The sequence below is a fragment of the Euleptes europaea genome, chromosome 7, assembly GCF_029931775.1.
Source record: "Euleptes europaea isolate rEulEur1 chromosome 7, rEulEur1.hap1, whole genome shotgun sequence".
NCBI lineage: Eukaryota > Metazoa > Chordata > Lepidosauria > Squamata > Sphaerodactylidae > Euleptes > Euleptes europaea.
Genome location: NC_079318.1, coordinates 78,566,668 through 78,594,121, shown reverse-complemented (window position 1 = coordinate 78,594,121; position 27,454 = coordinate 78,566,668). Strand labels below are relative to the sequence as shown.

The 27,454-nt window shown below is 49.9% G+C and overlaps 1 protein-coding gene across 1 annotated transcript; it reads right to left on the bottom strand.

The window, feature by feature from the left end:
* Positions 1 to 5,289: 5,289 nt before the first annotated feature.
* On the bottom strand, positions 5,290 to 26,194 carry MPV17 (mitochondrial inner membrane protein MPV17). The gene is made up of 8 exons (XM_056853007.1): positions 26,165 to 26,194; positions 23,429 to 23,516; positions 13,391 to 13,506; positions 12,806 to 12,898; positions 11,633 to 11,728; positions 6,775 to 6,807; positions 5,651 to 5,703; positions 5,290 to 5,400 (listed from the first exon to the last, which is right to left on the bottom strand). Exons 2-8 carry the CDS (start codon positions 23,499 to 23,501, stop codon positions 5,331 to 5,333), a joined length of 534 nt encoding a protein of 177 aa, XP_056708985.1. The 5' UTR covers positions 23,502 to 23,516; positions 26,165 to 26,194; the 3' UTR covers positions 5,290 to 5,330.
* Positions 26,195 to 27,454: the final 1,260 nt, after the last annotated feature.

Here is a 27,454-nt window from a genome sequence, read left to right as displayed (position 1 = left end):
TTCTTTCTGTGCATGGCTCCTGGGCCCTATATCTTTAGATTTGAGGCAGAATTAATTGCTCACTTGATAAAACATTTTCAGAAAATGAGAGGCCTGAGCCGGCAAGTAATTTCTAAACTTAAAACATACTGTTAGCTGTGCAGCATCTAGAAGAAAGGAGTATTGTATGTTGTGTGTATGGATGTGTTTTGAGGATGAAGTTTTGGATTGGTTGTTTTAAGTTCAGAAGTACGGGATACTAGTTTTGACCACAGGCGGACAAGTTGAATGCAATGGCGGGCAGATGGCTCCCTGCTTCTTGCTCCAGCACAGCGATGTGATGTTTTACTTCCACTCCCTAGCGCTGTCTGGGGCATGATGAACCAAACAACCTGGAAGGACATGTGAATGAGCCCCCCCCCCCTTCAATGTTCGGCAGTCTTCTATGACTGGCAATAAGCTACAGGCTGCAGACGATTTGACCTCAGCATGCATTGTTTTTAAGCTGTTGTTAAGTTGTTCCTTGTTACGGGGCAAATGCCTGCCAAGAATCAGTTTCTGTAACACCAACTTGCTCCTGGGAGTTTGTCCCCTCTTCCTGTGAAACTGAATGACTAAATGCCGGTGGAACTCCAGGAGTCTCCAGAAAAAGACACATGCTGGACTAGACGTCTGATGCTGAATGAAGTGTGTTGGGGGGGCGGGGGGGCGTTTTGCCCTGTTCATTCCAAACCTAAGCCTTATAGGGCGGGCGCTGTTCTTTCGAGCGCTGTTGCTGTCCATGGTACTGAAACGATGCATTGGACAAAAAACCAGCACTTAGACTCCTAGGTTATCTTCCCCCACCTCCACAGAACCTTTATGATTCTCTCTGATGCTCCCAACTCAGCTGAAATCCCCAGAAGGTAGAGTTCATAAAGGCTACCAACCTTCAGAGAGCAGAAGAGCATACATCATGTTTCTTGTTGCTTTCAGAGGCACATGTATCTCAAGGTGGCATGCATTTACATTACTACTGGTCCAAAATCAAAATCCAGAAGCAACACACAATCCACGTTGCTGGTATGCTTGAGTGGTAGCTACGGAGCATGTTAGCCATGCATATCAGACGGTTCAAGGGAATGGAAAGTTTAAAAAGCTGAAATGTGTCCCAGGGAGATAAAGTTGTGCACCTGACCCATCACAGAGGACGCACCAGGTTTCCCCTACAATCCAAGCACTGCCATCACTAAATTGGCTAGGTTAAATTACTGTCTGTCTTACTTTGAAACACTGCTCCCTTTTCATCTTAGGGGCAGGTATTACAGGTTGCAGTGAAAAACATTGATTCCTACAGACCTGGGTGCTGCCATCTTCCTCCTGCTGTCTAAGCCACAAGTGGTAGTTTCTGATTTATCTTGCCATTTGAAATGTAATTGTTCTTCCTTAGCAAAATTACCCTATGATTTTAGTATAAACATCGCTGCTTAGAGGATGGGCTAAGGAGAGCTGGGCAAGTTTTGGGATGCTCACTCGTTTCTGAGGTGGCAACACCCTTCTACATCTCAGGTTAGGACCCACGGGAAGAAAAGCCTGAGAGTTTATTTGTGTCACAGAGAATGTGGGGGCAGGGTTCTGACACCCACAGGAGGAAGTGGAAAATCTCTCAAGAAGTTTTTTTTGGGGGGGGGTAGGTGCAACAGGGTTTATTTAGACAGGGTACCAAAAGGCATGCAATTGCAAATAAAATCTAGAGTCCTCCATCCTCGCAAGAGTTATGCATTAACCAATGAGTAGAAAGTCCAAATTCCAAAGACAGAAGAAGAGTGGGTTTTTATACCCCGATTTTCTCTACCTTAAGGAGTCTCAAACCAGTTTACAATCATCTTCCCCTCCTCTCCCCACAACAGACACCTTGTGAAATAGGTGGGGCTGAGAGAGTTCGAAAGCAAGAGGGAGAGTGGAAGGAGAAGCTCACTCTTCCCACCACCAGCCTTTGGTAAACCTGCCAATCTCCAAGCCAGTTAAAATTTTATATAGTGCAGGTGGAAAGTGCCGTAAAGTTGCAGTGGACTAATGGTGACCCCATAGGGTTTTTAAGGCAAGAGACAAACAGAGGTGGATTGCCATTGCCTGCCTCTGCGTAGCAACCCTGGACTTCCTTGGTGGTCTCCCATCCAAATACTAACCAGGGCTGACCCTGCTTAGTTTCCAAGATCTGGCTAGCCTGGGACATACAGGTCAGGGCAGAATTCTATGTACTTGCAACAAAACATGGGACATTGGTTCCTCAAGTTGCCCTTTGAAGTAGAGTTAAAGGCAACATCTGTGTATTTCATCCTGTGAATTATTACCAATCAGCACATACACTTCTCCCTGGCACAAAGCCAGGAGGGCCTTTGTGGCTCAGTGGTAGAGCATCTGCTTGGCATGCACAAGGTCCCAGGTTAAATCCCCAGCATCTCCAGTTAAAGGGACTAGGGAGGTAGGTGATGTGAAAGACCCCTGCCTGGCCCTGGAGAGCTGCTGCCTGAGTATACAATACTGACTTTGATGGACCAAGGGTCTGATTCAGTATAAGGCAGCTTCATGTGTTCAAAGCCAATGAACCCCCAAAGACAGAAGCCACCTTTCTGCTGGCCTAGGTGACCAGTATATTGCACATCTTGACTATTCCAGTGAAGGGGCAAAGCAGCTGTGGATTCCAACGGTGCTGAAGCCTCCCCAGACACCTGAACCCCAGGATGTGTGCCTGTGCCACATGTGCCTAACTATGAAGGGCTCACCTTGACACTACAGTTGTATTGCAGCCAAACGCCCACTCCCAGCATGCACACCCAGCCCAAAACGTTATGGCAAGCAACTCTGCTCAGGCACACTATGCTCCCTTTGTGGCAGCTCTTCCATCCCAAGGGAAGGTGGCCTTTCCAGGCCACACTCCTATCTCCGAGCCCCTGTCAAAGCTGCCGTGTTGGCACCAGCTGGAGCCCAACGCCTGGGACACTAAGCAAACACCAGGCAGCAATTATCTTGCTCCTGGACAAACAGAGCCCTGGTAGGTTAAGCAGAGGGAGCAGGCAACAATTGGCCAAGAAGCAGCATGGCGGAACTCAAGTCCGTCTTGCCTTGTTGCGGGTGGCCTTTGTCCCAGGGAAAGGACGGGGGACTCCCAAGGGAGCCAGTCACCCCAGGCAGCAGCGAGCATCCGTAGGCGTGAATGCAGCTGTTCCAGGAAGCATCGCTCCCTGATCTCCTACTAGATCACATGGCTTACAAACATGTACTTATTCTATGTGGCAAATATAAAGTATGAGAAGCACTGACAAACTAAACTTTCAGTCTGTCTCTTCAGGATGTGATCCTCTTTAAGATGCCCCTGGTGAGGGTCTGAGCCTGACTTCTGGTAAATTGCCATATGCACAAATGAGAGTTACCTTATACCAAGTTCAACCATTAGTTTATCAAGGCCAACATTGTCAACTGGGACTGGCAGCAGCTCTCCAGGATCTCAGGTTGAGGTCTTTCACACCACCTTCTCCCTGACTTTTAAAATGGAGACCCCGGGGATTGAATCTGGGACCTTCTGCACACAAAGCAGATGCTCTTACCTCTGAACCACGGCCCCTTCCCTTAAGGCTCCATTAACCCCCTGGGCTGAGAACCAGCCTCTAAATGGAGATGTTAAAGATTCAACCTGGGACCTTCTACATGCAAAGCAAATAACTCTACCAGTGAGCCACAGCCCCTCCACTATCTTTGGATGTTAAATCACGGCACAGTACCATATTTAGTACAGAGAAGCAGAAAGGATCTCTGAACACTCCAAACTGCTCTAGGGCTCCTCTCTGAGGCTGAATGGTAGCCCCACCGCCTGCCCCTTTCCACCACGCCTTGTTCTGCTTTGGCTTATCACGTATTGCCAGCCTAGAACAAGGTTTCTGGAGAGGTGGCATAGAACTTTCTGAATAATAGTGGTGTGCTCTGTGGAGAGCTGGAGTGGTGCGGTGGTTAAGAGCAGTGGTTTGGAGTGGTGGAGTCTGATCTGGAGAACCTGGTTTGATTCCCCACTCCTCCACATGAGTGGCGCACACTAATCTGGTGAACTGGATGTTTCCCCACTCCTACACACAAAGCCAGCTGGGTGACCTTGGGCTAGTCGCAGCTCTCTTAGAGCTCTCTCAGCACCACCTACTTCACAGGGTGTCTGTTGCAGGGAGGGGAAGGTGATTGTAAGCCAGTTTGAGTCTCCCTTAAGTGGTAGAGAAACTCAGCATATTAAAACCAACTCTTCTTCTTCTAGAACCCCCCCCCCCAGGAGACTAGCCCTGTTTCTGAAGCCACAATGCTGGTCAGGAGAACCTCAGAGACCATCTATTCTAACTCCTGAGAGAACATGCGCTCATGTTTACATTTGCTCCAATGTCAACATGCCATGAGTTGAAAGCACCTTGACAGCGCTTAACACACACACGCGTTTATCACAATTAGTTTATTTCAGGCAATAGGCTAGTTGGCAAGTATGTGAGAAGACCTTCCTTTTGGATCACTGCACAGGTCTGTTCTGTTCAGTTTCTGCTTTCCAACAGCACATCACAGAGGCTATAGCTGTTCTGCAGAGGTACACTACCTCTGAACATGGAGGTTCCATTCAGCTATCATGCCTAACTGAACCCACTGAGAGACCCATCATCTCTTCGGAAGTCCATCCAAGACAGTGACTCTTGCCACACGGCATAGCAACATACTCAATCACTAGAATGACAAACAGGTCTTCAAGACACACAGATCATACCTGTGGCCGGAAACTCTCAAATTAGTTTCTACCTGTCCCACGGCATCTACCTATGAGTACCAATGAAATATGGATTGTGAAACCCACTGGAAATTACCAGCAGCAGTTGGGTACTGACAAGGCTTTTGGCTCCATGTCTGCAGTGCCTTAATGTTTCTTTTACAAAAAGGGCCCTTCTGCAAATGCAATAGCTATTTTCTGAAAGCCGACAGCACTATTCAGGTCTTTGGCACCACAGGGAATGGATCTGTTTCCTTCCTGTAGTGTCCAATAGATAGCCTGTGACTCCCCACCCTCCTGCGATCGAGGATTGCCTTCAGCCTGGTTAACGTTGGTAGAGAAATATGCACCGCCTCATGATTGAGTTTGGGGCAGTCTCAACTTGTATGGGGCTGAGGAGACCGAACAGGGGCCGTGTGACTGGGGAAGGAGGGCGCCAAGGCGGGATACTCTGCCATGTGATTCAGGGAGCTTCCCTGGGTGAGAAACAGAGGCCGAAGGGAGCAAGTGCTGGATGAGGCACCAGGAAAGAAGTGGGTGCTGGTGACCACAAGAGCATCTGTGTCTCCATGCTGCCAAGTCACAGTTGATTAGTCTTCCAGGAGAGGTAGGAGTTGAAGAGGATGGCGACACACTGGACCACCACCAGCCTGGGGGGCAGAGAAAGAGGGAAGGGGGTAGAGGCTCAGGGAGGCCAAGGCTGACGGCACAAGGGCAGGGGGCAGGCTGTGGGGCTTGTATTTGGGAGCCTGACTTGGAAAATCAAAGGACTGGTCTGGAGGGGAGAGTTCCTGCAGCGCCAGGATGTACCCTGGGAACTTCACTACCCAGGTGGCTTCACGTCCACAGCTGCAGAGAGAGGGCGAGAGATAACGGACATGCAGGGAGAGCAGTTTTTACCTGTAGTTCAAGGGGACGAAGTAGAAGTTGACAACTTGCACAGCTGGCCAGATCTGAAAGACACATGGCATAGTTGGCGGAAGGAGAACAGATCCCCAAAAGGAGCCCTCCTCCCCCATCTGTCTGGGGGAGGAACTCCATGGGAACAGCCATAGGAGATGCAGCTGTGGATCGATGGGAGGCTCAGCTGCTGATCCCTGACCAGTAGAGCGAGGCCAACCTGCCCAATTGTGCCTCTCCACCACCACGGTTATCACAGCCTCCTGAACCCACACAGCTGCATTTTATTAAATCAGATCATCGGGCTATCAAGGTCAGCACGGTCTGCTCTGACCGACAGCAGCTCTCCAGGGTCTCAGCAGAGGGCTTTCATATCACCTCCTACTTGATCCTTTTTAACTGGAGATGCCAGGGATTGCTTGGGACTTTCTACATGCAAAGCCGTGTCCCTACTGCTATACACCTGAATACACAAAGAGAGCCAGAGTGGCGTAGTGGTTAAGAGCGGTGGTTTGGAGTGGTGGACTCTAATCTGGAGAACCGGGTTTGATCCCCCAGTCTTCTACATGAGCGGTGGACTCTAATCTGGTGAACCAGGCTTGTTTCCCCACTCCTGTGCATGAAGCCTGCTGGGTGACCTTGGGCTAGTCACAGTTCTCTCTCCTAACTCTCTCAGCCTCACCTACCTCACAAGGTGTCTATTGTGGGGAAGGGAAGGTGATTGTAAGCCACTTTGAGACTCCTTAAAGGTAGAGAAAAGTGGGGTATAAAAACCAACTCTTCCTCTTCCTCCTCAGACCCTTGGTCCATCAAAATTAGTCTTGTCTACTCCAACTGGCAGTGGCTCTCCAGGGTCACAGGCAGAGAAAGATCTTTCACATCATATTTTCCTTGATATGTGAAACTGGAGATGCCAGCTGGGGGACTGGACCTGGGACTCCACCACGGAGTCACAGACCCTCCCCTCCTTTATAGCTCTCAGAAGAGGCAGCAAAGCAGTGTCTCCTCTGTCATGGCAGCACCCCTAGCACCCTCCCCATTTGAGCCAGGCAACGCTGTCCCAGCATGGCATGACATTTGGCCCCAGGCTCAAGTCCCAACAAGGAGGCAGGAGAGCTACTCACATAGTAGTTGGTGATCAAGGTATCTTTGTAGTCCTGTAAGAAAGCAGCAGAAAGGGATCAGAGGGCTCCACTTGGAGATGCAGCAGCTCCCCGCCGTTCAGCCATCCCCCTCCCTGTAGATGCAGAGCCCAACCTTATCTTGGGAAACTCCATGGAAAGTGAGCCCAGGCCTTTCCTGGGCAGCTGCAGCAGAGTCAGGATGCTCCCCTGAGACTGTTATTTTGTTTTATTTTTATCCCATCCCTCCGAGCATCATACATGGCTCTCCACCACCCTGCAGTTTTATCCCTACAACAACCTGCAAGGTACATTACACTGACAGAGAAAGTGTGACTGCTCTAACAAAACCCAATGAGCTTCACAGCAGAGGGTGGACTTGGATCCTGGTCTTTCCCAGTCTTTGTCCAACACTCTAACCACTACTCCCCACAGCCTCTCCCAAAGCTTTTCTTTTGCTCATTCCTTTGCTTGCTGTGAGGGTGATCAATCAGAGGTGGACTTCCTTTCAAACCCATCAGCACTCCTAGCACTGCTCCACCACCACCACTGATGTATTTTCTAGAGACAAAATATCCTAATTCCTGTAGTCTTTCTACATAGGATTTCGCATCATCGGCACCACTCTCCTCTGACTTTTCTGGAGAACAGGTGTGTGTGTGTGTGGGTCATCCTCCTAACCTCTCAGGCACCAACTCTGCCAGCCCCATCCTTGCAGGTATCTGCCCTCTGCCAACCTGGACAGGGCTCAAAGGGGAAGATGTACCAGAGTCCGACCCACTGCCAGCCAGGTGATGAAGGTCCCCTCACTGACACAAACTGTCATTAAATGTTATGGTACGCATGGCCCAGCCTGACCAAGTGACATTTATGTCATATCCGGCCCTCGTAACAAATGAGTTCGACACCCCTGCTTTAAAAGGTATATTTTGTCTCTCTGTTACAACAAGACAGCTTACAAGGCTTACAATTGAATAAATAAACTTCTTGTGGGCACCTTACAGACTAACCTCCTTGTATTTTACCATAAGCTTTCATGGGCCAGTCCATTTTTTCTGATGCTATGGGTGGGTTCTCACTATACTGACACTTTACATTGGGGTACAAAAATACCCCCAAACAAACAGCAGCATTGGGGAGCCATGAAATGCAGAAGAACAGGGTGAACTCTGCATTTAGGTAAAAATGGAAATCTTATCAAGGAAAATAGTTAAGCCAAGCTAGTTAACACCTGTAGTGGGTTGTGGAACCCAGATTTTGCTAAGAGAGTTAACATTTCTTATGAGTAAAAAATTCCAAATCTTTATTCAAGCTCGGGTGAAGGGAGACCTTTATAAAATAAAAAGTGTTGTAAAATCAGTCAACTATAAAAACTCTGCAACAAGTAAATGCCAGTCCCTACTAAATGGTCATGAGGCCAGGAAGTGAATGGAGTCAGGAATTCCACCTTCCACATCCCAGAGTACCACTCTAGGAAAGGAGGGTTGAGACGGGTTTCACGGGAAGAGAAACTAGCATCACATTAGAATCATAGAGTTGGAAGGGACCACCAGGGTCATCTAGTCCAACCCCCTGCACAATGCAGGAAATTCATTACCTCCCCCACATCCCCAGTGACCCTTACTCCATGCCCAGAAGATGGCCAAGAGGCCCTCCCTCTCATCATCTGCTTAAGGTCATAGAATCAGCATTGCTGACAGATGGCCATCTAACCTCTTCTTAAAAACCTCCAGGGAAGGAGCACTTACCACCTCCCAAGGAAGCCTGTTCCACTGAGGAACCGCTCTGTTAGAAAATTCTTCCTAATGTCTAGACAGAAACTCTTTTGATTTAATTTCAACTCATTGGTTCTGGTCCAACCTTCTTGGGCAACAGAAAACAATTCGGCACCATCCTCAATATGACAGCCCCTCAAGTACTTGAACATGGTTATCATATCCCCTCTCAGTCTTCTCCTCTTCAGGCTAAACATATCCAGCTCCTTCAACCTTTCCTCATAGGACTTTCCAGACCGCTCACCATCTTTGTTGCCCTCCTCTGGACATGTTCCAGCTTGTCTATATCTTTCTTAAATTGTGGTGCCCAAAACTGAACACAGTACTCTAAGTGAGGTCTAACCAGAGCAGAGTAAAGTGATACCATCACTTCACATTAAAGAGTTCCAATTTATGAATAAAGCAGCAACCACAGGAAGCCTAACTTTCCCCGTGCCAGCTCTGGTCAAAGGGACCGACTGTCTACCTAAAGCAAAGCTGGAAGGAAATCAGGCATGCGCTTTCTTGCTCAAGCCTGGTTGCATCACTGAAGGTTGAGTCCTCTAATGGGGTGGGGACATGGCAGAACACTGCATGTACCTGTTGAAAGTTGACATGACCTTCTCCTTGACTGACATCCAAATGGGGAAACAGGCTAACCTTAGCGTGCCCCCCCCCCTCCTCTCGTGTCCATCTACACGGTCAATGTCCCAGTCCGACGTCACGGGACAGTTACCTTTTCAAGAGCCCCCTCCTGTCTTCTAGTGAGCTAGTAACCCTCTTCTCCTGCAGGGTCTCCCAGACTGATTTTGGCTAGGAGTTGGGAGGACAGGTGGGTATTTAAAAAAATTGCCTATTCAATACCCAGATCCCAAGTAAATGGGTTTCCCGAACTTTATTTCCTTGGTATGTGGAAATGGGATTTGGGGGGGGGGCTGAGAAGACAGAAAGGAGGAGAGGGATACCAGCATTAACTTTCCCATATGGGGTCTTGACTGGCTTGGCTGGATTTTGAGGATACAGGGGCTTTGCTGGGTTTGGTTCCCAGATCACCCCCACCCACCCACTGAATGCCCCCCTCCTCACAAACTCCTTTGAACCAGAGCTCTTTGAAATTTACCCTCTCCTGACTCATCTCTGGTTGGCAAACAAGAAGTTTTTAGTCTCTGCGGAGACGAGAGAGTCCTACGCCGGACAAGAAAAGAAAAACACAGAAAACATATTGCTAAGGCATCGCACTGCGCTTGTATCATGACTGTGCATGTCAAACCAGCTGGCCCCTGAGCCAAGCTTCGGCTGAGTGACTCAGAGGACACCGATGCAGGAACGGGGGGAGAGGGCAGCTCCCTAGAAGTGCTGGAAGCGGGAGATGAAGGGCAAGAGTGCCGGGCTTCTGGAAGGGAAGTTAAGGGTCAGGAGCAGATGCCCGAGGGGGCCCTAGTCAACAACAAGGTCCTTCTTTTGCCGGATCTTCCTTTGCCAGAAAGGGCCCAGCACTGCCAGGACCTCAGCTCCAGGCACACCAGCCCAAGCAGGGTGCTTGGGAAAAGGCTTACAATGAATGATTAAAGACTACAAAATAGGCAGAAGGAGCTAGGCGTATCTGGCAGGGTGCGATTTTCATCTACTGAAGGGGGTGGTGAAGAGGATGACTGTTCATCCCTGGCCACAGAAGACAGGAAAGAGCTGGATTTGGGAGCGCACTTCAGCCTTGGAGCAAAGTGCCTGAGATGACGCCTTTCGCAAGAGGGCTGCTGCTGCCTCCTCTGTCCCCCCGCAGCCCTGTGGCTGCCAGCTCACTTGGTGCCAGCTACACACTGACTCACCTGCTTGCAAGGGTTCCAGGAGCATCTCCCCGCCCCAACATGGGACTGTAGGGGAGTGAGCCAATGGTGGAGAGCCAGGGCTGGCACCACCCCCTAAGGGCACTGCAGAGATGAATCGATGACCTGCTTGATCCTGCCCACCTCCTGCACAAGCCCCTTTAGTCCTATCCATTCCTGCCTGGTGGTTGCCATCTCCCAGACAACACCTTCCCTACCACTTGGTGGTGTAGTGGTTAAGAGTGGTGGACTCTGATCTGGAGAACCGGGTTTGATTCCCCACTCCTCCACATGAGCGGCGGAGGCTAATCTGGTGCACTGGATTTGTTTCCCCACTCCTACACACAAAGCCAGCTGGGTGACCTTGGGCAAGTTACAGCTCTGTTAGAGCTCTCTCAGCCTCACCTACCTCACAGGGTGTCTGTTGTGGGGACAGGAAGGTGATTGTAAGCTGGTTTGATTCTTTCTTAAGTGGTAGAGAAAGCGGGCATATAAAAACCAACTCTTCTTCTTCCCCATATTTTCCAAAAGCCATCTCCAGCTAGCTACTGATTTCCGTCTATGCCCCCCAAATTTCTAGGGTGTGTCGGTTTCCCGTTGACTCCACCTCCTCTCTTGAGTGCCAAAATCTGCCCTCACCCAAATCAATGATGTCTTCTTTTATCAAATCCAAAGGCCTCCCCCTCTGGCCTCACTGTCAGAGCTCTGGCTTATACATTTCAGCAGTCCCTGCCCAGGGGGGAGGAGGAGGGGGGGGAGGAGGAGAAGAAGAAGGCTGGAAGGGAGCTCGATTGGGGAGGCTGATTTGCCAGAAGCAAGAAGATCGCCCAACAGGCGTTGCCTGGCCAAGAGCCGAGGCACAGGAGTTCCGAGCTACAACACGGAAAGAACGACCCGGTTTGATCAGATCCAGCTCCGCCAAGAGCCCCCCCCTTGCAACCCACCTGCCCTTCCACCAGCAGCCTCAGACAAACTCTGAATGACCCTGCCTTTGTGCCCATGGGTTGGATTGCAGGGACTACTGCCCTACTTTCCACACTCACGGCTTCTAATGCTTACCCATATAAATGAACAACAGTTGTTTTCTTCATTGCAGAAATGGGCTCCTAGCGGATGTGGGGTATTTCACGAAGAACCATTTGGGCCGGCCAGCCAGGGTCTGTATTCCAAGGTAACTTGTGCGAGAGAGTGACAGGCTTGCCAGATGGTTTGGGGCCCAGGGGTGTGGCCTCCCCCTTGCAGCCCACCCACCCCTTCCCTGGGGCATGCCCAACGCTGGCTCACCCGCTTGATCTTGCTCCAGTTCTCTTCCACGGACAAGCCATTGAGTGTGCCCACCACAGCCAGGAAACAGCCAAGGAAGCAGGGGGCAAACCCGCCCTGGAAGGGAAAGAAAGTTCAGAGGCAAGGAGGGAAGCCAGCAATGCCTGTGGCCAAGAGCAAGCTGAGCAGAAGACTCCGAACAGGAAAGCCTGTGGGAGGGGGCAAGGGAAGGAGCCCCATGGCGGAGAGTGGTAAGCTGCAGTACTGCAGTCAAAAGCTCTGCTCACGACCTGAGTTCGATCCCGACGGAAGTTGGTTCCAGGTAGCCGGCTCAAGGTTGACTCAGCCTTCTGTCCTTCCGAGGTCAGTAAAATGAGTACCCAGCTTGCTGGGGGTAAAGGGAAGATGACTGGGAAGGCACTGGCAAGCCACCCCGTAAACAAAGTCTGCCTAGTAAACGTTGGGATGTGACGTCACCCCATGGGTCAGGAATGACCCGGTGCTTGCACAGGGGACCTTTACCTTTAAATGCATAAGAGCCCCGTAGTGCAGAGTGGTAAGCTGCAATACTGCAGTCAAAAGCTCTGCTCATGACCTGAGTTCGATCCCAACGGAAGTTGGTTTCAGGTAGCTGGCTCAAGGTTGACTCAGCCTTCTGTCCTTCCGAGGTCGGTAAAATGAGTACCCAGCTTGCTTGGGGTAAAGGGAAGATGACTGGGGAAGGCACTGGCAAGCCACCCCGTAAACAAAGTCTGCCTAGTAAACGTTGGGATGTGACATCACCCCATGGGTCAGGAATGACCCGGTGCTTGCACAGGGGACCTTTACTTTTTACTTAAAAGGAAGAAGAGGCGAGCCCCCGGCCTCCACCGTTTCCCACACACAGACGTTTGCTTGACAGACCAACAGCTAAATTTGGGGTGGCCAACTGGGAGGAGACCCTTAGAGCAAGAGAAGGGAATGTGCCTGGCAGGGCCTTGTGGCAAAAAAGCTCCAGAATGGGGCAGCAGCTCCACTGGCAGTGGAATCTGGCATCCCAGGCCCATGTGCAGGAGCACCGTCGGCAGTAGAGCCTGAAGAAAGAGCTGAAGTTCATCTTCATCTGCGAACATGCACAGAGCGCTGCAAAAAGGGGTGGGGAAGGGGTATGTGTCAGCCCGCACACTTGCCAGGACACACAAATGTCCCCCTGACCTGGTCTAGCAGCATCTTCTGGAGAGCAGCCACTTTTGTCTTGGCTGGTACCAGACGATCCAGCACTTGGTACCAGCTTCCGATCACCGGGCCCTGCAAGGAAGGCTTTGGTCAGAAATGCTTGAGATGGCAGAGCTTGTGATGACGGGGGGGGGGGGGGGGCTGGTGTGGGGTTGGGCTGAATGAATTACCCACCAGATCTCTTCCTAAGATCGTAGTCCAGGAAGAGAAGAGCCAGAAGAAGCACTAACACCACCCCTCCCACCCATATTCAGGAATTTTAAACATGGAAGCTCTCAACCTATTCCCACATTGAACCAGTGGGGCTTTTCCATGAGAAGTGGCTCAAGGGACAGCCAGGTATTCCTCTTGCACATGGCCTGTAGCAGGACTTCTCCAGCAGCTGATGCACCACATCATAGCATGTCACCAGAACTTGTAGAGGCTGACGCTTTGCCTCCACACTCTGGCCCTGAGGGACCAGCGGTGGAAAGAGCTGCTGGGAAAACCTTGGGATCAGCCAAGGCTCGGAAGGCTCACCAGCATTTCCTTTCGATTTCTTCTGTATTTTCTCCTTGTGCTTACCACAAAGCAAAAGCCAACGGTCATCATCTTCAGGGTCCTCCGGCCGTTGTGTCCAGCCAGCCCTCTCCTTTCCACCAGCTGCTGAGAGATCACATCTCCGGCACCCACCAGAGCCCCTGTGGAAAATCAATTTCCGTTTCGTTGAGCAGGTTTGCCCTCTCCCACAGTCTCAAGAGACTAAGACAGTAAGGACACAAGCCCGCACAAATCTTAAAATATATACATGTGCCAACCTTGCAGGAATAATGGGACAAGGAGTTCCTCTAGCCCAGGAATGCTTCCATGGGTTATCTTAAGTTCTTGAGTCCCATAGACACTGGGCGGGGTACTTCTGCCAACCCATCAGCTTGTAGGAGCTGGGCTTCCTTTTCTTCCTCGAAATGGTGCCTTAGCCATGCTCTGGGGAACCCAACTGGTCCACAACAGAAACCCTCCCAAAAAGCTCCCACAAGACTCCTGCTACCTGGTTTCCAAAGTCAAGCAATGCATGAACCTCGTAAGATCCATTCTGTATTATTTGTCGCCTCCCCAGACCAAGATTCCTATCTGGCCAAGTTGGAGGCACCAACACATAATGCTCAGGAGCTGCTGGGTTCCTTGGTGGCAGCCCCAGCCCCAAAGTTCTGAATCCTATACTCCAGTCCTGCAGCCACAGTTCCTGGCGATGGAATTCGGAGGTCACCCAGCCTCTGCTGGCCCCATTTCTAGGGCCAGCTGTGGGAACCACCAGATCCACTTTGCCATACCAGGGGAGGCTCAGAACCACAGCTGCAAAACTCCACTGCAAACATCCAAGGAACTGCAATGAATACGCATGAAGAAGCTGCCTTATACTGAATCAGACTATTGGTCCATCACAGTCAATATCATCTACTCAGACTGGCAGCAGCTCTCCAGCGTCTAAGGCAGGGGTCTTTCACATCTCCTGCTACCTGATCCTTTTAGCTGGAGAAGCTGGGGACTGAATTTGGGACCTTCTGCATGAAAAGCCAGAGCCTCTCCTCCTAGTTATTAGCAAAGTTTTCTGGACTAGGAACAGGGTGCACATGCACAGACACACCCACCCCTTCCCTGAAGAAAAGACCTTTCTACAGCAAAAGCTAAGTGGAAGATAATTACCCCCTGAGTCATAGAATCATAGTTGGAAAGGACCACCAGGGTCATCTAGTCGAACCCCCTGCACAATGCAGGAATTTTACAACTACCTCCCCACCCCACCCCCAGTGACCCCTACTCCATGCCCCAGAAGATGGCCAAGATGCCCTCCTTCTCATCATCTGCCTAAGGTCATAGAATCAGCATTGCTAACAGATGGCCATCTAGCCTCTGCTTAAAAACCTCCAGGGAAGGAGAGCCTACCACCTCCTGGGGAGGAACCGCTCTAACTGTTAGAAAGTTCTCCTTAATGTCTAGACGGAAACTCTTTTGATTTAATTTCAACCTGTTGGTTCTGGTCCGACCTTCTGGGGGACTGTAAGTTGTGTATGTAGGAGAGGGGAGTCAGGACTGTTTCAATCTTTACCAAAGTCTGGATTGGAAATAGTGCCTCCTATGCTGCTTCTGACAAAGCACTGGGGCTCCCAGCTCCTGAAAATGCCAACCAGTGTCTCTTTGATGTCACACCTCCCCTCTTGGAGCTAGCCGGCTGGCAGCGGGGTGAGCCATAGCCCTATAGGCTTGGAAGAGCTTCCAGTCTCCCCCCAAAAAAGAGTGCAGACTGTGAATAAATAAATAAATAAAATGAGCCAAGGGCAAAGGGACCCAGCCAGAGCCAAGGATGCTGCTGGGTCTGCCAAGTTCCAAGGAACTGTTCTAAGATTCAGCTATCCTCCTTCAGTTTCCCAGGTATGCTCAGAGCACCAGATCCTGGGGAATCAACCCCAGACATTAAGGAAATTTGTTGGCTGCCTCACTCAGCACTGTGCCCCACAAGCCAGCCCAACCACAGTAAAATGAGGATTAAAACAGGAGTCCCCAACATGGTGCCCGTGGGCCTCATGGCACCCGCTGACACCCATTTTAGTGCCCGCCAAATGCTTTTAGGAAGCAAGTTGGGCCAGGTAGGACTTTTGCCCATCAAGGCCTCTGATTGACCATTGGAGATTTGACTGGCTGTGCAGATTTTTTTTTAAATGTTGCTTTGGCAGCAGCTGCCACCACAGCACAAGGATCTGTACTGTGTCAAGTTGTGGCTGACTCCACCTCCCGTGGCAGCCATTCTGTTGCTTCGCCCACCATGCCATGCCAGAATTCCCAATGTGCCTGCAGGCTCAAAAAGGTTGGGGGACCCCTGGATTAAAAGGTGCTGGGATGGTCTGCAAGGCAACCCCAAAAGGGCTGCCTGGTGGAACGTCCCCTCTGCCATAAGCACAGATTCTCCTGATGCTTTGTAAAAATCTGGATGAGTTTCATGCCTCCCAGGAGGTAAGCCCCATCAAGCAACATGATGGCACGAAAGCAGGTAGGATACCAGGAAGGAGCTGTGTCATAGGTGAAGGGGGGAGATTTTAGGAGCAGAGGAAGGAAAAGGCTGGAACTGGAGACTTGAAAGGCATCCAGCGGCCAGTCTTGTACATGAGATGTCTTCAGCCTTTTCAGTCCTGTTGCCTGGAACTACCAGGCAATAAGTGGCCCCGTGAGCCACAAGCATTTGTTCACTTACTTATACCCTGCTTATCTCCACCATGGGGGGCCCAAAGCAACCACATATGTACATATTTATTTATTTACATTGTTTATAGTCCACCTTACTCACTTGGACTCAAGGATTACACAGAGTGAGTCAATACAATCGAGGGGATCCGATAGTTAATAAACAGTACAATAGGATTAGGGTTGTAGAACCATTCGGAAATCTAAAAACAGAACTGAAGCAAAGCATACGTATAAAACAGCTCCCAATAGTTGCCAAGCTGCGGCGTTCTGCGCCAATTTGAGTTTCCGAATTGATCCTGAGGGGAGTCCAATGTACAGTGCATTGCAGTAGTCTAGATGTCGCTGTGGTTTGGATCCAGGTGGCCAGATTGGCCATACCAAGGTAAGGGGCCATCTTTTGGGCTAGGCTGAGTTGGGAGAAAACCATTTTTGCATGTGTGTGAACTTGCTTCTCCAGCAATAACACTGGGTCCAGTATAACCCCAAGGCTCTTAGCGGCTCTCCAGTCTCGCTTAGAGGTCTCTCACATCACCCACTACCTCATCCTTTTAACTGGAGATGCTGGTGATTGAACCTGGGACCTCATGCATGCAAAGAAGACACTCTGCCACTGAGCCACGACCCCCTCCCAACACTGTTGTCTCTCCTCTTTTTCATCCTCATTACTACAACCCTGTGAAGTTGGTTAGGCTGAGAGTGTGCAGGCGGCCCAAGGGCACCCTGCAAGTTTCCACAGCAGAGTGGGGATTCGAACCTGGGTCACATGACAGGAGGAGCCAAAGTTATGACCTCGCTGACATGGAGGCCAGGGGAGCAGGCAGCAGGCCAAGAGAGCTGGGAACAGGAAGGGCAAGCCAAGTGCCAGAAGGCATATCTTAGCAAGGGACAAACCGACGGTCAAAGCCAGGGAGGAATGCTCTCCAGTGCTAAGTGGAGAGCTCCCCTTTGCTGCTCTTCTCTGCACAAATAGGCAGGTGTGGTGCTCTTGCTCCTCTGCACATGTGCAAGAGCAGTATGGCCTTCCCAAAAGTGGCAGCAAAAAATACAGTGTCTCATGACCACCTGAGGGTCATGAGAGGGAGGGGCTGTGGCTCAGTGGTAAAGCATCTGCTTGGCATGCAGAAGGTCCCCAGTTCAATCCCCGGCATCTCCAGTTAAAGGGACTAGGTAAGTAGGTGATGTGAAAGACCCCTGCCTGAGGCCCTGGAGAGCCACTGCTGGTCTGAGCAGACAGTACTGACTTTGATGGACCAAGGGGGTCTGATGCAGTATAAGGCAGGCTTCATGTGTTCATGTGAGGGTCCTGACCCATGAGTTGAAGCCCACTGTTCTTTCCTCACTTTCCATCAGCACCAGAAACACTAAGACCGTTCACCCCAACAAGTGCCTGTACAGACTTTGTTGGGCGGGATACTCAATCCCCAATAAGGGCAAGTCCTCCCCTCTAAGGAGACCCCCGGCAGTCTCTCCCTCTTTTGATGTGGCATCACAGACACTGTATGTTGGCTCGGCTTTCCCCACTTGCTCATTGACAAATCCAGCAACAAACGCTCCCTTCCCTCCTCTGCTCATTCATCCCTCCGTTCATTCATTCAAACATGAAAAGGGGGAGGGGGAGGTGGCACCCGAATGACGCAGCTGGCAGGCCTGCCAAGCATAATGGGATGAGAGTTGCTCTGTGCCAGCCGCGCCACCGAGATTGACGACTCCCAGGGCGATGACTTCACCCACAAAGCGCTTTGGGGGACTGCCAGCTCTGCTCACCCACCCTCCCTGCAGAAAGGCAGGCCGATTCCAGGACACCTGATGGATGGTCCTGCTCGGCTGGGGATGCAACAGTGTGTGGCTGGCTGCCAGGAGAGGGGGGGAAGGGGCAGAGTGCAGCTGGGGGGGTCCCTAGTAGGGCTCCACCAGAACCTGTTCAGGAGGGAAATTCACCCAGCAGCTAACTGCCCCAAACCCAGTGAAACTGTTGGCAGGTTGGTTGGTGAGGGTGACCCCACACTTGGTTGGGAATGGGCAAGATTTTGCTGGGAAAGATGGGAGCTGAACCATCTGGAAGACAGGAATTGAACCATCAGGATCATCTGTAGCTAGCGTGGTGTTGTGGTTAAGAGTGGTGGTTTGGAGTGGTGGAGTCTGATCTGGAGAAACGGGTTTGATTCCCCACTCCTGCACATGAAGTCAGCTGGGTGACCTTGGGCTAGTCACACTCTCTCAGCCCCACCCACCTCACAGGGTATCTGTTGTGGGGAGGGGAAGGGATTGTAAACCGGTTTGAGTCTCCTTTAAGTGGTAGAGAAAGTTGGCATATAAAAGCCAACTCTTCTTCTTCTGAAACACGCCTGACCACTTTTCACAATCCCAATAGGGAGGGAGGGATACAGACGTGGAAAATGCAGGCAAAAAAGGAAGATTTTGATCTAACCTGATCATTTTTGCCACTGTCACAGGGTTTTAAATGACATCGGCCATTCTGCATTCAAGCTTCTGAACAAGATGGGCCACTGTAGACAGCTGACAGGCATCTCATCACCTCTGAATGTCAAGACCCTAGTCCTCAAGACAAGAGCAGACACAGATTGCAACAGAGCTAAAGAGAGCTGCATGCTTCCTTTCAGAGCAGACCTTTCTGCAGACTCAAACATTCCCCAACAACCCTGAAGCTTCCTAAGCCAAAGTCTTGTTTCTCCAATTATAGCTGATTACCCCTACAGGGCACCACTTTGCTGCATCTGTACCCCACTTGGTCCATGTGACAGTGTACATTTGCAGTTAACTGTGCACACCTATTTTGCTTAACTTATCTGCAGTGGTAAGGGCACAAGTCCTTGAGAACTCCCACTGTGCTTGTATGCAGAACCAGAGAGCTTACTGGGCCTGATGGGGCATCTGTAGTGTCCCCCCCCCCCCCGACACACACACACAGAGGAAAAACTTGCCAGGACATACAAATGTTTCACGCAGTACTTGGACATATCTGCTACGCTCTTGAACTTACTTGGGCATATCTGCTACACTCTTGAACTTCTGTGTTTCTGGCCCACAGTGGATCCTCTCCAAACTATGGCTAGAAGAAGAGTTGGTTTTTATATGCTGACTTTCTCTACCACTTAAGGCAGAATCAAACCAGCTTACAATCACCTTCCCTTCCCCTCCCCACAACAGACACCCTGTCAGGTCGGTGGGGCTGAGAGAGCTCTAAGAGAACTGTGACTAGCCCAAGGTCACCCAGCTGGCTTCATGCGTAGGAGTGGGGGAACCAACCCGGTTCACCAGATTAGCATCCGCCGCTCATGTGGAGGAGTGGGGAATCAAACCCAGTTCTCCAAACTAGAGTCCACCGCTCCAAACCATCGCTCTTAACCACTACACCACGCTGGCTAGGAGCATATCCTCTGGCACCACCAAAAGGCCTGGCTCAGCATGAGGGGAGTGGCTTTCACTCACTGGCAGAGCACCTGCTTTGGTCCCAGTTTCAATCCCTGGAATCACAAGTTTAAAAAAACAGGTTAGAAGGCGATAAGAGCCTAGAGAGCTGCTGCCAGTCAGAGTAGAGAAAGCTGACCAGGATACACCAAGGATCTGACTCAGTATAAGGCAGCTTCATTTCTGACATCCACAAATAGTGGAGACAGTTTGGGGAGGGGCAGGGTGGACCCCTGTCCATATCACAGCCCAGGCATACACCACATGACCTGAAGAAGCCTGGCCTTCTCAGTTGCCAATGGCACACGGGTCTCTGTGAAGCAAAGGGAACTGTCTCCCTGTCTTTGCAAAGGGCAAGAGTCCCTATGTTCTCTGAGCAGAAGACTGACCCTCTCACAGTTCAAGGGAGGCTTGTGGCTCCAGCAAACATGAGCCAGATCTCGTGTGCCTTTGACAGAGCAGGAAGCAGTGAGGTGCTGGATCCATCTGCTCTGCTGTCAGCACCATGGCTGCCCTGATGTGACTAGACCCTCATCTTCCAGTGGATGGTCCACAAATCACATCAAGCCTGCCAAGCCTCAGACTCTTTCCTTCTCTGGGAGGGAAGGCAGAACCTACACACATTTTTTTTGAAGGAGTGGCAAGCAGGAAGCTTTTGGGCAGCCCTTGGCTCCTGCCAGGTTGTTGACTGAGCGATAGCCATCTCCCGCCCCCCCAAACTCTCCTTGCCTTCGGGGTCACTCCCAACTGGGGAGATCCCCACCTCCCGGATCTAGAAACAGCAGCGAATGGTGCAGCAGTGTGGGACACTGCAAGGGGAAAGCAGGGTAGCAGAGTGTCCTTGAGGCAGGTAGGCGGCTAGTTTGTGCTGTGCAAACGTGGCCTGGAGCCAGCAAGCACAGCCAGCATTCACACCTCTCCCCACCCTCACCCAAGGAAGCAGCAGTGGCAACCCTTTTAGAAGATTAAAACTCAACCAAGCCCCTCAGATCAGTTTTTTAAGAGCCGGTATACAGCCATGGCTAGAATGCTGGACTTAGGTGAGGGGCTGTGGCTCAGTGGTACAGCATCTCCAGCTAAAAGGATCAGGTAGGAGGTGAAGTGAAAGACCTCAGCCTGAGACCCTGAACAGCCGCGGCAAACCAAAATGGACAATATTGACTGACAGACCAATGGTCTCACTTAGTGCAGGGCAGATTCCTGTGCATTCATGTGACTGTCACCCTCACTCAGCCACATGTTCTCTGGGGACCTTGGGGCAGTCACTACCTCTTAACCTAGCCTACTTCACAGGGTTGTTGTGAGAAAAAATGGAACAGCCCTTTGTGAGCTGCCCTGCTAAGCTCCTTCGAGAAAGAGGTAGGATGCAAACATAATAAAGAAACAAAAGCTTTCAAAGTTCTCAGGACTCTGCATTCAAGTTTTAGGACATCTCATAGACTCATAGAGTTGGGAGAGACCACCAGGTCCAACCCCCTGCACAATGCAGGAAATTCACAACTACCTCCCCCCACCACATCCCCAGTGACCCCTACTCCATGCCCAGAAGATGGCTAAGATGTCCTCCCTCTCATCATCTGCTTAAGGTAATAGAATCAGCATTGCTGACAGATGGCCATCTAGCCTCGGCTTAAAAACCTTCGAGGGAAGGAGAGCTTACCACCTCCCAAGGAAGCCTGTCTCACTGAGGAACCGCTCTAACTGTTAGAAAATTCTCAGGTTTTTAAAATACTGGATGAGCAAAGAACTAAGAATTTCTGGTTTGCAAGAGGCCTTCTCCGGGTAGGCCACTGCCAGGCTTCTAGAACAGGCTTTCCTAGTACTTCACAGTTTACAAAAGCTCCAGGGACCTCCTCCACACCCTGATGAAGAAATCAGAACAGCAGCAAGCGGTACCTCCAGCTTCACAAGTGGGTTCCGGGCACTTTACAAAACACATGAGTGACGTATCCCTTCCCTCTGCAACTCAAAGGAAATCACACTGAAACTAATTTAAAAAATGGTGAAGCCACGGGACAGCAGAGGAGCCCCACCAGACATGGCCCTCACGGCACTGGCTAGGATCAGCAACATTCATGAATTCACTGCCGCCTAGGTCATCAAGGGCTTGAAGGGCCGGAGGAAACCCCTAAGCCCCTACACAAGGGAACTGAGCAAGACGCTTTCCTGCTGCCAGGTCCGCATCCTTTATGCCTGATGTATTTTGTATTTAACTTCATTTATACCCTGCCTTTCTCCCCAAAAAGGGACCCATAATTCTTACACCATTCTCCTCGCTGCCATTTGATCTCAGCCATCCAGTTACATGCTCTGGGGAGGCAACAAAAAGATCTTCAAACACAGCGGCCATAGCTGTTTCGATCATCCTAAACACACATCCTGAGCATCCTGAACACACATCCCGAACTCCCCTTTGGGTCAGCGTCCTATCTAGGTGAAGGCACTCCCTCTAGTGGAGACTCTGTGCAAACGCACCAGGTGCCACATTCCAGGGCAGGCAGGCATCTGCGCCCGTGCAGTAGGTGCTTAAAACTAGAGAGTTGGATAGCAAAAGCCTTGTATAATCCCCCTCATCTATTGAAGTCTGGCACTGCAGGGGACATAATGTGGGGCTGCTTTGAGGTACACAGAAAGGACAGATGATTTGATTCACACACAGTTAGCATAAGGCCATAAGAGGTGTCCTGTTGGACTAGACCAGAATCACAGAACCATAGAGTTGGAATGGACCACCAGGGTCATCAAGTCCAACCCCCTGCACCATGCAGGAAATTCACAACTACCTCCCCCCCACACCCCCAGTGACCCCTACTCCATGGCCAAGATGCCCTCCCTCTCATCATCTGCTTAAGGTCATAAAATCAGCATACATCCATAAGACCAGTGGGTCATCTATGCCATTTACCCTGTTTTCACACAGTGGCCAACCTGGAGGGCCAAAAACAGGGCATAAAGGCCCAGGCCTTCCCCTGAAGTTGCCTCCTATCACTGGCATTCAGAAGCTCTGGACATGAAGGTTCACTGTAGTTATCATGGCTAATAGCCATAAATGGACCTATCCTCCATGAATCTGTCTTAAAAGAATGAAAGCCATCTATGCTAGTGGCCCAACTCTACATCCACTGACACTGAAGCCCACAGTTTAATCATCTGTTGAGTGAAGAAGTACTTTATTTTGTCCATCCTGAATCTGAAGCACTGAGCTAAACAGGGGCAAAGAGAAACCATTTGTGCATCTTTGATAATTCACAGACTTTGATAATTCACAGACTAATTGATAGACTTTTTTGGGAGGGGATACGTTTTAACAAATGCAGATTTTCTTGCCTAACAGGCTTGTTTGATACTATAACCACTATATCACATTGACTCCCTACAGAAGGAAATGGAATATTCCAATGCATCATATATTGCTGGCTTCCAGCCTCAATAAGTGTTGGGTTTGATCTTTACAGGCCTAAGATTCCTGGTAGGAACCTGCAGAAAGGCTTTTTGAGGCGTTGCCCCCAGACTTTGGAACTCCTTCTGCAGGAATGGCTGATTCCTGGAAGATCTTTCAGATGGATCTGCAGACATGCCTTTTCTGGAAGATCAATGAGAACTGGTGTGGCAGGGGAGTAGCATCAGCAGTTATTTTACTGATTTTATGGTATGACTTTGCTATTTTAAATGTTTACTGTATTTCAATGGCTTTTACAGATTTTGTTGTATGTCACTGTTTTGTAAACCACCGAGGGCACTTTCACTTCAAAGGCTCCTTCCTTTAGCTGAAAGGCTAAAATAAACTAAGCGACTTACTTACTAAGCATGGATTATTCCCGGCTTTTAAAACAGGCCAGAATGAACCCCATGACTGCTTCTGAGCACCAGCCCAGGGAGGTTAGAGTGTAGACTTCATGCAGCAGGCCCAGCTGACCCTCCCCTAAAGCACAACCAGGGAGAAATTCTTCTTACCAGCTGTGAAGATCTGCACCTTCCAGGGGTGCCTGGCCATCAGCCTCTGGTAAGCTTTCCACAAGGCTGCCATGTTGCCTACTGCAGCCTAGACAGCGTAGAAAAGAGGAGTCAGGTATACAGACCATATGCTTGTTCCCAATGTCACATTTTTAAGTGTTCCCATTTAGCTCCCTCAGCTTTACTGGAAGAAGCTCTTCCTACCAGGGAGATCAAGTGGCAGAATACAAATCTCCTACAAAACTCCTGCTCATCAAGCCATGCTATAGTCAGACTAGGACCTGGGAGACTCAGGTTTGAATCCCCACTTTGCTATGGAAGCTTGCTGGATGACCTTGGACCAGTCAACTCTCTCTCAGTTTAACCAACCTCACAGGGTTGCTTTTGTGCTGAAAAATGCAGGGGGAGAGAACTACGTTGTATGGTGCTTTGGGTCCCCATTGGGGAGGAAAGTGGGGTATAAAGAAACAAACCTGTCATTTTCCTGGTGAAGTCTGCTTTCTTCTCCTCTCTCTTCAGCATCTTCCCAGCTGGCCCTATACCCTACAGTGTAGACCCTGAATGCATCTGCTAAGGAGTATATGCTTTGTTGCATTCAATGGGGGCTTGCTCCCAGATAAGTGAGCATAGGGTTGTTCTGCAGCCTTATCATGTTCCATTGCAAAATGGGGGTCTCGGAGCCTCTCCAGTCCATTTAGTAGCAAAACATTGGTCTAATCTTCGGACACACCAGTCCCAGCTCCACTGTCTGCAGAGCCCATAGAAACCGCACTGCTTAGTTCAGAAGTAGCTGGAATGCAATCCTCTGATTTATGTGGGAGCAAGACCCTACTCAGTGCTGTAGAAACCTCTCTTGCAACTGGGTCCATCAAATAAGAAGGCAGCAGAGGAAGACTGTGGGGCTTATATAGTCTGAAGACTATCAGAAAATGAATTCTACCTTTAACCACATTCGCATAGGCTTGAAGAACACCAAGCTGCTTTCTACTGAGTCAGACTATTGCAGCACAATCCTAAGAACACTTTCCTATGAGTAAACCCCATTACATATACCTGTGTAGGATTCTAAAACCTGACATGGATAGCACAGGCTAGCTTGATCTCATCAGTTCTCAGAAGCTAAGCAGGGTTGACCCTGGCAAGTATTTGGATGGGAGACCTCCAAGGAATACCAGGTTCATGACATGGAGGCAGGCAATGGCAAACCACCTCTGAACTTCTCTTGCCTTGAAAACACTATGGGGTTGCCATAGGTCAACTGTGACATGCCAAAAAAAAAAAAAGGATTCTGAGTAGACCTGGTTAAGATTACTGTCTTGGTCTATCCAGGTCTTATCTACTCTGACCGGCAGCAGCTATCTGGGGTCTCAAAGGACTTTCACACCACCTACTATGTGTGTTAGAGTATTAAAAGGGTTTTAGGTTTGGATTTTGTATGGACCAACACAGCTAACCATTTTTTTTGTCTACCTGATCCTTTTAATTGGGGGATTGGACAGGGGCCATCCAAAAGAAAGCAGATGCTCTGCCACTGAGCCACGGCCCACTGAACAGGAAGGAGCGGTTTCCCCCCTCCTGGGGCTGCAAATGACCATCATTGGCAGGTGTGGGCAAATTGCCTTGTAAGAGCTGGGAAGGACTGTTTCAAGAGAAGAAAAGGGCAAGAGTCCAGTAGCACCTTAAAGACCAACAAAAATATTTTCTGGTAGGGTATGAGCTTTCGTGAGCCACAGCTCACTTCTTCAGATATCTTCAGTATCTGAAGAAGTGAGCTGTGGCTCACAAAAGCTCATACCCTGCCAGAAAATATTTTTGTTAGTATTTAAGGTGCTTCTGGACTCTTGCCCTTTTGTACTACTCCAGACAGACTAACACGGCTACCCACTGTGAATTTGTTTCAAGAGAGTAGCTTGCTACTCTTTGCACACCCCCCCCAAGAGGCGGGGGGCAGCGTTTTTTTTAATTTTTATTAAATTTTTATAACATAAAAAGAAAATTAACAATTAATGTAACAGAAAAAAGAATAAACAAAAATATCCAGGAGTATCTATACATACTCATTAATACATTTTTAGGTATACAATTGTTAAATCTCATAAGATACCCCCTTACCCTCCACCCACCACCTAATGTGACCCTTCACCTGACTTCCGCAGAAGTGTCTTGACAGTTTTAAACGTATTTGTTACTAATAAAATGTAAAGATGTTAAAAAAAGACTAATTTCTATAACTCACTAACTTAGTAAACAAAAAGGGCAAGAGTCCAGTAGCACCTTAAAGACTAACAAAAATATTTTCTGGTAGGGTATGAGCTTTCGTGAGCCACAGCTCACTTCTTCAGATATCTTCTTCAGTGGTATCTGAAGTGAGCTGTGGCTCACGAAAGCTCATACCCTACCAGAAAATATTGTTGTTAGTCTTTAAGGTGCTACTGGACTCTTGCCCTTTTCGACTACTGCAGACAGACTAACACGGCTACCCACTGGGAATTAACTTAGTAAAATCCATTTTGGCCAGTTTATCCCAATATGTGGCGGCCTTTATCCACATATTTTTAAATTCTTCCATATCCTTTCCATGTAGGAATTCCGTTAATTTGGCCGCGGGGGGGCAGCGTTGACTTTAGCCCCTACCGGAACACATCGCCCTCGGCCAGGATAGCACCGCAGCCCAAGGCAGCCGGGCCACGTTTTCCAGTTACAAGTCGGTGCGGGGAGATAATTTGGGGGCTGCACCTGCAAAGTGGAGCGGACGCCTCAGAAGTTTCGGCCCCCTGCGATGACCAGCTTCACTTTGCAAAGCCTCCTTCTCGCTCCACCTCCTCAGCGAGGGAGGGAGGGAGGGAGGGAGGGACCGCGCGCCGAAATTGCCACAAGCGCCGAGATATGACGCAGCAGTCGGCGATTGGCGCAAGCATCGGTGTCGTCATCATTGAGGGCCACATGGTGAAATGGGGCGGGCGGGATTGTTTGGGTTGAAATACGAGGCGGCGGCGGCATGTGGGAGGCTGGGAGGTTTTTGTTCCCGCTGGGAAAACCGGGCTCCTGCTCATTCGCTTCCTCATCCTGGCTGCCTCTTCTCCGTTGAAGCAAGTTGGCCCTCTTGTCTTCGCACGGAGCTGCGTTCGTCCGTGAGACAGCAAGGTAGACTTCCCCTGACTATGGAAGATCCACTGGTTTTGCAATTTGTCATAATCTGGTTCTTGTAGGTTATCCGGGCTGTGTGACCGTGGTCTTGGTATTTTCTTCCCTGACGTTTCGCCAGCAGCTGTGGCAGGCATCTTCGGAGGAGTAACTGTCCTTCGGCGTTACTCCTCCGAAGATGCCGGCCACAGCTGCTGGCGAAACGTCAGGAAAGAAAATACCAAGACCACGGTCACACAGCCCGGAAAACCTACAAGAACCAATGAACTCTGACCGTGAAAGCCTTCGACAACATTTTGTAAGAATCTCTTTTCCTTTCTGTAAATGTATTGAAATGTATTAGGACAGCAAGGGAATAGCTTGTTGCTGGGCAGGGTATCTCTGTGTGGCTGTGTGCTAGTAACTGGGGCAAGAGTCACGGAGGGTTACAGTGAACCATAACAAGAACTGGGTGAAACTGTTACTATACTGCCACCTCTCTGTCTGTATTACAATCAGATATGCCCTGAATGTTGATGGCTGTCATGTCTTGAATTTGGATAAATATCCCTTCCTCAGTATGATCGGGACTCAGAGATTTCTGACCATTAGGGCCTCTGGGTCGCAGCTGCCAGAATAAACTGTTTTCTTGAAATAACGGTTCGGGTCTCTATTTCCCCCACGAACCCGTTTACCACTACATCCGCAGACAAAATGCAAAAGGAAAACAAGCTATCTCAAGGCATGTTAAGAGCACAACAAAAGTGGTCAACTAGGTGCCTCTAGGAAGCCCTCAAACAAGACGACCGCAGCAGCATTATCCTGCCTGTGTTCCACCGCACCCAAAATAATAGGCATGCTCCTCTGATACTGGAGAGAATAGGTGCTACAGAATTCGAATCT